The 9,772-nt window shown below is 33.6% G+C and overlaps 2 protein-coding genes across 4 annotated transcripts; one reads left to right on the top strand and one right to left on the bottom strand.

Annotated features, from left to right (window-relative positions):
- Positions 1 to 972: 972 nt before the first annotated feature.
- Positions 973 to 3,422, bottom strand: LOC112467889 (CCHC-type zinc finger protein CG3800-like). The gene is made up of 2 exons (XM_025036782.1): positions 3,013 to 3,422; positions 973 to 1,054 (listed from the first exon to the last, which is right to left on the bottom strand). The coding sequence occupies exons 1-2, from the start codon at positions 3,300 to 3,302 to the stop codon at positions 1,051 to 1,053; spliced, it is 294 nt and encodes a 97-aa protein (XP_024892550.1). The 5' UTR covers positions 3,303 to 3,422; the 3' UTR covers positions 973 to 1,050.
- A 2,766-nt stretch (positions 3,423 to 6,188) lies between these two features.
- On the top strand, positions 6,189 to 9,327 carry LOC112467888 (alpha-tocopherol transfer protein-like). 3 transcript variants are annotated; one of them, XM_025036781.1, is made up of 4 exons: positions 6,189 to 6,250; positions 7,321 to 7,642; positions 7,796 to 8,159; positions 8,586 to 8,840. In XM_025036781.1, exons 2-4 carry the CDS (start codon positions 7,359 to 7,361, stop codon positions 8,838 to 8,840), a joined length of 903 nt encoding a protein of 300 aa, XP_024892549.1. In that variant the 5' UTR covers positions 6,189 to 6,250; positions 7,321 to 7,358. The 3 variants fall into 3 exon arrangements, with proteins under 3 accessions (XP_024892549.1, XP_024892548.1, XP_024892546.1); XM_025036780.1 differs by lacking the exon at positions 6,189 to 6,250 and adding an exon at positions 6,705 to 6,865; XM_025036778.1 differs by lacking the exon at positions 6,189 to 6,250 and adding an exon at positions 6,711 to 6,841 and having other exon boundaries at positions 8,586 to 9,327.
- The last annotated feature ends 445 nt before the right edge of the window (positions 9,328 to 9,772 follow it).

The following is a 9,772-nucleotide window of genomic DNA, read 5'->3' as shown; positions in this document are numbered from 1 at the left end:
TCTAGCACACTCGACTGCTCTTTTTCTCACGGGCAGATGCTTGCACGTTCTTTTCACGTTTCTGGCGGTCGGATCTGTACTCAAAACTGCTGCAAAAAGCAGTCGAGTGAAGAGTCTAACGCGATTTGCTGTTATTTTTCTGTTGGGCAGATACTTCCATATTGTTTTCACATTTCTGCTGCATGTTTACTTTTAACAAATAGTATACAGTAGCTTCTTACAGCAGACTACTGCAATAGTACAGTAAATACTCGTTAAACACAGATATTATGCACTACTGTCGCAATTTTTGACTGTTTTCTTGCGCACTTCTTCGGGACGTATCTGAACTATCAGACTGTGTTACCAGGGATATAATAATAATTTTGTTAAGGTATATATGTATACATATATATACCTATATATATTCTCTCTTTGTAATTGGCGCAGTATTAAAAGATTTCACATATTTTTTTTAAATAGATACCACTTGTTATTTAAGTTTTTTTTAGGTAGATATCACTTGGATTGAATAAAGTAACAATTTTGTAATATAATAATTTTGTTAAGAAAAATTAAAGCTACTACCACCTAGGTTAGAATAGATTTTATTTATTTTTTAATTTAATAGATACCACTTGTTATTTAAGTTTTTTAATAAAAATTTACATAATGTTGTGATGAAACATGTGATTCATGAGCCATGTGGAGATTAGTATCCATTGGAGATTAGTATCTATTGGAAATATCATCAGGGACGACTTGAAATGTGGTGAGATGAGCAGGGAACACAACAATCTTGGTCTTTGTACACTCTGAATACTGTCTTTATTATACATAAGTATATCACACTCTGTGTAACTTAAACCGTAACCGACACGTCTGAACACGACGGTGATCGAGGCTCTTGTGAGCACCACTGATGCCCGCACGCACGCGTGGCGCGCCGAGTCGCGCCGCCAACCGGGGGCTGCCCTCTAGATGGCGGGAACTTATTGCTCGTTCAAAGTCTTCTCCCAACACTCCCTCCCTTTGGGCGAGCGATCCACGGATCCTCTCTAAGTTTCCTCTTTATCTGAAACATAACAAGAATTAGTTATCGACTAAAATTAATCTCTAACTTTGTCTAAACTCTATATTCATTATTTTATCTCTCAGATACACAAATGCTTCTAGAGGTAAAGGTTTTGTCATAATGTCTGCCAAATTCTTTTTGGTCTTTATCCATTCGACTTTTACCTTCCCTTAATCAACACACTGCTTGATAAAATCTCCATGAGTGTCATCCATATGTTTTCTGTTTCCAGTTTCTTCTTTTTCTTCTAAGTCTTTCTTTATTTTTTTCTAAGTCGTCATCAAACATTTTAAGTTTGTGACTTCTATCCATATTAGTGCAGTTTCTTGCTGCTCTGTTGTCATGACTCTATAAATTTTCTCGTGCTTGGATACCAGAGTATATAGTATATATCCAGTGTCAGTATATCCCACCAACACACCAATAGCTGTCTTGTCGAATTTCGACGTAGGCTTTGGTACTCTTGCATATCCAATGCATCCGAATTTCTTTATTTGTTCAAAATGACAACTTGTTTCTGATGAAAACTTCTTCAACGGGATCTCATACTCTAAAGTCTTATGTGGAGATCTGTTGTATGCATGCACAGCAGCGTCAACTGCCAACTCCCACATACTCTTTAGTAATCCCGAGTCGAGCATATATGTTCTTACTTTCTCTTTCAACGTTCTGTTGAACCTTTCTGCAACTTCTTTGTCTTGATCTGACTTTGCATAGCATAGTTTTTCTTCTTTTCCTAGTAGATTTCTGGCTGATATAAGATATTTCTCTAGAGCCTCTCCCGATTCATCTTTTGTTTTCAGAGAGTAGGCTTTTGCTAATCTAGAATAGTCATCTATAAAAGTGATTATAAACCTCTTTTGTCTTGGATAGGATGTAGGTTTTATTGGACCTATGATGTCCGTATGTATTACCTGTAGTGGTCTCTGTGCTCTATTTCTGTTTTCTTTAAACGGCAGTTTTGCCATCTTTGCCATTATACATACTTCACACTCTAATATAAAGTTATCAAACTTTACATTCTCTAATCTCTTTTCTACTTTTTGTAATTGTTTTAGATAGTTTAACGATGCATGACCTAATCTAACATGTCATATAACATCACCTCATTTATTTTCTCTAGTTTCTTTACTTTTTCAATTACTGAGCTTTCACACATTTCTTCTATATTCTCTATTGTCTGTATATCTTCTAACTTAATGACTTGATCGAGTTCAGCATTATTGTGTTCTATATTTTCATTTTCGTTCACATTTGTGAGCTCTCCTTCATTCTCCCTCCCAATCGCAGAGCCAACATTATCCCTCTCATCTAACTCTCCCTCCGAAATTGATAATTCATTGGTCTGAATGTTTGCTTGCGATTGTTCAGGAAGCTCACTATGTGGAACAATTTCTGCTCTACATCTGTAAATTCCTTTAAAAACTATTTTATTTGTCAGTTTATTGTAAACTTTAAACACTTTATCATCTAAATAAATACTGAACCCTGCATCAGCCAACTTTCTTAGATATAGTAAATTTTTGGATACTTTTTTTGCTGCAATTACATTTGTTAATTTAATGACTCTCTTTTCTTTTTCATTCATTATTAGCGTAAGATTTCCTTTACCATCTATTGAAATGTTTGCAAGCTCATTTTTATTCGCGCATTTAATAACTCTATCTTTACATTTTTCAAACTTTGACAGAATAAAATTCTTATTCACAATATGATCCGTAGCACCCGAATCTGCAGTAAAATTGACTACCTCTTTTGAACTATCTCTATCTTCTATTAATTTAACCATGTATTATTTACCTTCTTCTGATTCTCCTTCATTTGCTGTTTTTGTTGATATAGGTTTCTCAGCTGGTTGTATCTTGGTTATTTTCCCTTTGTTATCTACTCTTTTTGTGCCTTTTTGCACAAATCTACCCTTTTTCTTTATGTTTTTATTAACGGTTTTATTTAAATACCTTTTTCCTCTAGCTCTGTTCGCCTGGGCTTCGGCACTCGGACAATTATCACCCTTGTGACCTCGTACTTCCTGGCAGTAGTAACAAAACCAGGCACCAAATTCTATTAGTGGACAGTCCTTTGCCATATGACCCATTCGGTTGCATCTGTAGCATTTCACTTGTTTCATGTTCTCTTCTGCAGCAGCCCTCTGTACCCTGACTTCGGGTTTCTCTAATTTTTCTCTATTCTCGTTTTTAGTCTCTGCTTCTAACTGCATCATAAAAGACTTTATTTCATCTATGTTCATTTCTTTAAGATTAGTTTGTCTTCTAATTAAATCTACATTCCTCAGCTCTGGTACATTAATTGACACAGCCTGATAAAGTGCAGATCTAATCTCTTGTTCTGCGAGGGGTACCGCATCTTCACATGATTCATATACATTGTCCACGCGAAACGAGGTGCTACATGGGTTCACAACTTTCCAAGTGAATTTGCAATAAACGCCTTATGTTCAGCTATATTGTTCATATTTGTGAAATTATCTGTCGGCGAAATATTTAGTCGCAAGATACTTTGTCGGTGAAATATTTTGACCAAGATATTTTCTCGAAGATATTTAGTCGGAGATCAATTGTTACGCAGCCGATCGGGGCATGATCCGGACAATTAAGCCAAGATTGGGGCATAATCCAGACAATTAATCCAAGATTTGACCATAATCCAGACAATTAAGCCAAGATCGGGGCATGATCCGTACTTATAATACCAAAATTATAGCAGCCACTAATTTTGATATTAGAAAAATAATTTCAGACACAATTACATCACAGTATCTCAAAGATGTGTTAAATTTAAGGGGGCTTTCTTGGTCTATTGCACATATTTTCAAGAATTTTTTTGTCAAAGTAAAATGTATTGAAATATCTCGAAACTTTTATATATTTTCTCACATATATTGAAGTACATAAAAAAAAAATTTTTTTTTGTTTTTCTTATTTATGGCGACAAAATGGCGATGTAAGCAAGGACCCTTTTTTTGCAACTAAAAAAGTCCGCCATTTTGTTTCTTTTTACCCAAAATGTTTAATTCTAGTACCGACTATAGCCACTTACTTATATTTTAATATCCCGTTTGAATTTTTTGTTTCAGACGTTTCTAACTCGAGATATCATGTCAACCAGATCAAAAAACGAAAAGTGTTTGTACACTAATTCTACATATATATAGTACACAAAAATGATGTTTTTAGAAAATCGAATTTTTCAACAAAATAGACCTAGAAAGCCCCCTTAAAAAGAATAGTATTTAATCTTTATTTAATTAAAGAATAACTACAACTTCATCTAATACTTGTCAAGTTTCATAAATTCTTGACACATTCATACTCCTTAACAGCAATAGTGTTTTTTTTTACAGATTTCGATCAAATAAATTCATTGAACGTTCTTAATAAAAAGACAGGATGCCTCAAGCACTAATCAACCAAATATTAAAGAATTATATATGAAATACGGGTAGAAAAAACTTAAAAATATAATAAAATTAGAAAAATTGCGCCAAACCAGTTGCAATTTATTCAATTCTAAATCTGTTATATTCTTCAGTCTTATACTCTCAAGTCCATATATGGACCATGTAGCCTGAACTACTCAAGTCAACATCGATTTAACATTGTGTCGATTGTAAAACTTCATTTGTGCCTTTAATTTATTATTTCATAATTTTAGTAATAAAATCACTTTTTATATATTTAAAAAATTATTTTAAAGTAGAAATAAAAAACTAATGTATAAATAAAAAATGAAACAAAATGGAAAAATTAAGAAATATCTGCAATTAGTAGGAATTATTTTAATAAAAACATTAATTATTTAATTAATTTTTGTAATAGTATAACAAATATTAATCGCAATAAAGCTTATCGCAATAAAAAAGTGTGCAAGTAGAAACTTGCACATTTGCTTCCTCATAGTTTTTAAGGATGTATTGCACCTATTTTCAAAGCGCTACCAAGTGGATAAAAATTTGTGAGAATGTTCTTTTAAGGTGCGATTTCATTGACGCTAGAAACCAGCGGCAGCGTCAAGAAAATGTAGTGGGGGAAGAAGTTCTGTTGAATTTTGCGGTACGCTAAAAAGTTGAGACGGTCTGAACTTCTTCCCCCACTACATTTTCTTGACGCTGCCGCTGGTTTCTAGCGTCAATGAAATCGCACCTTTAGTCTTCCTGATGTGCTACAAAAAAGTAGAAACGAATCCACTAAACGGTTGCTGAGATATAACGATTTTATTTTCACTGATTTTACACGTATTCTTATGGGAAGAGACGATTTTGGCGGATAAAACAGCTAAAAAAATGTTGAAGGAGCGCTACCAATATTTTGAATTTTTTGTACATCTAGTATACGAATAGATGAAAATATCTGCCAAGTTTCAATTGTCTTCACTACACCGTTTTAAAGAAATAAATTAATAATTAATGATAATTAATAATTAATTAATTATTAATTATTAATTATTAATTTTATTAATAATTTGACGTTATAAAGTTGAAATCAGGGTATTTTTACTGCCAAAAGTTTAGGCTCATAAATTACAAAAATCGCAAATAATACGGAAAAAACATTCATAAAGTAAAAAATACTTTTCTAGGAGTAAAAATAAGACTCCTACTATCATTTGAGTATCTTACATCTAGATTTACTATGCGTTAGGCGTAGATATTCAAGTATTTCAAATTTCATGCACTTTTGTCTAAGATTGTACGTGTGATACATCCTTAAGTGGGCAAGTAGAAACTTGCACATTGCTTTCTCATAATTTTTAAGAGTACAAATTGTAAATTTGAACATTATTTTCTCACAATTTACAAGTATGCAAATTATAAATTTGCACGTTGCTTAATCAACATTTTATTTCGCTCCTAAAGCTTTTTCTATGAGGAAGCCAAATTAATAAATATTTACCAATAATTATACATAAAAAAATAGGCTCAAATTTATAATTTGTACACTTAAAAATTATACGGAAGCAATGTGCAAGTTTCTATTTGCACATTTACGTCACGTACGTTAATAAACGTACTCAACTGTCACGCTACATTCTCTATTGCCGCTTCGCCACTGATATACAGTTTAAAAGGTCTATGCAGATCTCAATTAGTACTGTCCAAGACATCAGGCTGATCGTGAGACATCCGAAATTCTATCACATACGTGTAGCACGTATATCCGAGATATATGGAACTTATAAGTATATATTTCATTCGCTGTCATTAAAATGATCATACTTTAGTCGAACAATTGTGCAAGACAAGTTGGCTTGCAAAGAATTAATAATTATTAGGCACGCAATCATTTTTCGATTACATTCAACTACACATTGTAATACATTATTTGAAAGATTCCGCACATAAACAAGTTAATATAATATTGCATTTGATATTGTTTGAGTCAAAACGAAATATATTATCTATACCGTGTGGCATACAATTTAAACTCGTCGATATTCGCTGCCCGATAACGTTTAGTCGTGAGCCGCGATCACGCGCTTCGAAGAGCGTCGCGCGCGATTATTCGTTGAAGCACCACGCCTCGCAAACAGTAGCACATGCTCGACGCGCGAGCATTAGCAACCCTGTAATGAAAAACTAACGCTTGAAAATAGAGTCACGCGTGATTGACCGAATAAGCGCGTTCTTCGGTTTTCCACGGCGCGATCACGGAACGGAGAGTTTCGGAGCAGGCAGAAGACTTTGAATCGTCGGCTCGTTCGCACGGGAGCTGACGATCTTTGATAAAATCTCGTGTCAACCGTTCTAAGATTGAAAATCGTTTGCGTGCGGTAAAGACCAGTCTACAATGAGTCGTTAGTCGTTAGTCAAATGTCGGAAGAGAGTCGGAAAAAGTCATAAATGTATCGTAAGGCGATCGGAAGCGATTGGCTAAATGCCATCTCTTACGATCACCGATTTCAGACTTCCGATTGCCTTACGATACGCTTATGACTATTTCTTCCGACATCTGACAACGACTAATAACTCATTGTAGACTGGCCATAACACTGAGTGTTCCGTGATTTTGTGAACTGACGCCCGTATCATTCTCGCGATCGTCCTCGGCCTCACGATTAAGATCTTCGTCGGCCGCGAGCAAGATCTCCGATTTTTACATCCAATTCGCGGAACGGCCTTGTCAGAAGGACGAAAATCCCCGCGTGTACGCGAATTGCTCCGGGCGTCGCCTTGCTCCACCTTGTGCACGAAATAAACGTTTTGTTAATAACAAATTCTGTCAACATTGTTATTGCTTTCACTTCCATAGGAGTTTAAATTCAAAGTGGCTGGATAAAACTAGTATTGATGGCTTCGATAAAACTAGTGTCGTTCGAGGAGGAATTGAAGAAGAATCCTGAATTGAAAGAGGCAGATATTCAAATGTTGAGAGAATGGTGCAAAAAACAGCCTCACTTGCCCAAAATATCAGACAGCGAATTAGCATTGTTCTTGCATAGCAATTATTATCGACTCGAACCGACGAAAACTACTATCGATACTTTTTACACAGTTAGGACTCACGTACCTGAGTTCTTCTGCAATCGAGATCCTAATAACAATAAGGAACTCAAAAAAGCATTTGAAACGGTGTAAGTATATTATTTATAATCTTTTTTTTTTTTAATTATTTGTTACATTCATGTGTGTGTGTGTGGTATTCCTTATACACGACAAATGGATGCAGCAATATTTCTCGCAGAGAAATTTCGCATACAAAGTAGAAGTGATCTTATTATCGACAGAACAGAGCAAGTTTTGGAAGGAACTACTAAAGAAGGCTATAAAATCTTTTATGGAAGACTTCTAGACAGCGATTCATCGCATGTTGTTTACAACGATGTGTTGAAATTCCTAAATATGGTGATCGATCTATGCCTTTACACTGAGGGCACTTACGAAGGCTACATAATATTATTTGACGTGAAAAACGTTTCTTTCGGTCACGTCGGCCGTTTGAGTCCTATGGTCCTAAAGAAATGGCTCTACTATCTACAAGAAGGATTGCCTGTCAGATTGAAAGGTTTCCATTTTATGAATTCTTCTCCGGTAATGGATGTCATTATGAATATGATGAGACCATTCATGAAAAAGCAATTGATGGATATGGTAAGATTGAAATTATATACACACATTACCGATCAATTATCCACATTATTACATTAAAAATGAAAAAGTGAAAAGATCAAATTTCCTATTTGATATAGCAAATTGTTTATATATTAAACAACGCTGCATCTTCGAAAATATAATTTTAAATGCTAAGAGATAAGAGAAATTCCAGGTAGCAAAGTGACGTCAAATTACATCTTAATAACGTTTTAATGACGTCTATGATGTCAATAAGACGTTTTTAGACGTCATCTTTGCTACTTGGGATATTGTATTTTACTTCTTTACTGAGTATATAATACGTATGTATAAATACGTATTTTAATTATATTTTTATTTTTGGAAAAAATTGCGTGAGGCGCGCGGAATATAATTCGATGAAAAAAGTATAAAAGTTTTGAACTATGTTTCTATAAATTCTAGTTGCATATGCATACCACGAGCGACACTCTGGAGAAATTCATACCGCTCGAAGTTCTTCCGAATGAATCAGGCGGTCAAGCCGGTTCTCTACAGGAGTTACATGATAAACAAGTCAAAAAATTGGTAGATCACGTTGCTTGGTTCCAAGAGGAAGAAGGTCATCGCGTTAATGAGGCGCTACGACCGGGCAAGGCGAAGACAGCAACGGATTTGTTTGGAGTTGAAGAAAGCTTTAAAAAGCTTGAAATCGATTGATTGAATAATTAAATGTTTTGCAACACCAATGGTATAGTTATTTGGTTTTATTTTTAGAATACGCGGCGATAACCACACAGTTTTGGAAAATAAAAATATTTCATGTTTATTAACATTAAATATTTAACCAATTTTTATGGAATTAAATATAGTATAGTAATAACAACTAATAACAATTGTACTGATTGTTTATTAGATTAAATCAGATTAAGCATATAATAGTTAGATATATCATAATTGCATGCACGAATCACAAATTTAATTATATTACTCCTTATTACTTCACGTTTACTTAGTAATCAGGTTTCTTATTTGCGTTTTTTCATACACATAATGTTTTTCTGCGGCAATCAAATTTAATTATTCAATCTTAACATTTAGTAACAGATAAAATTATATTATTATGTTAATTTCAACAAAGATTAGTATTAAATTTAAACATTTTAAATATATTTATACGTTAAGAAAGTTATTCTCATATAAAATGCAAAGCAAACGTTGCAATCTTATTTACTGTATTGAACAAATAAATACGAAACAAGAAATTCTTCATCGTTATTGTAAATTTATTTTATTGTATAAGTGCGAGACATTAATTAATACTTGCATATAATCAACTATTCTGGTTAAATCTAATAGTATAATTACTACATAGTGATGTTAATTAATTTGATCTAAATAAATATTAATGTTAATATAAACAATAATTTTATTATTTAAAATAACCGTTTTGTTAATGTAATAAGTTAATGTAATAAGTTTAGTTTACGAATCATATATAGAAAACTGCTTCGGTGTGGAGAAACCTTTATAATACCTGCTTTTCAACAGTTTCTTATAATATTTTCTCCATCATCATCAAGATCCTCGCAGTAAACGGCAAAACGCGCGTGTGAATATATCGATTAAATAAGCCAATCGACTTCTCAGTC

Source organism: Temnothorax curvispinosus, unplaced genomic scaffold (assembly GCF_003070985.1).
Source record: "Temnothorax curvispinosus isolate PA1 unplaced genomic scaffold, ASM307098v1 QBEX01017862.1, whole genome shotgun sequence".
Lineage (NCBI taxonomy): Eukaryota > Metazoa > Arthropoda > Insecta > Hymenoptera > Formicidae > Temnothorax > Temnothorax curvispinosus.
Note: the sequence above shows the minus strand (reverse complement) of the source record. Positions and strands in the feature narration are given on the sequence as shown.

Coding starts and splice junctions, on each gene's coding strand:
- LOC112467889 (XM_025036782.1), bottom strand. CDS start 3,302: ATGAACATAGATGAAATAAAGTCTTTTATGATGCAGTTAGAAGCAGAG.
- LOC112467888 (XM_025036778.1), top strand. CDS start 7,359: ATGGCTTCGATAAAACTAGTGTCGTTCGAGGAGGAATTGAAGAAGAAT. Junction 7,643..7,795: donor AAAAAAGCATTTGAAACGGT/GTAAGTATATTA, acceptor TATTATCGACAG/AACAGAGCAAGTTTTGGAAG. Junction 8,160..8,585: donor AAAAGCAATTGATGGATATG/GTAAGATTGAAA, acceptor TATAAATTCTAG/TTGCATATGCATACCACGAG.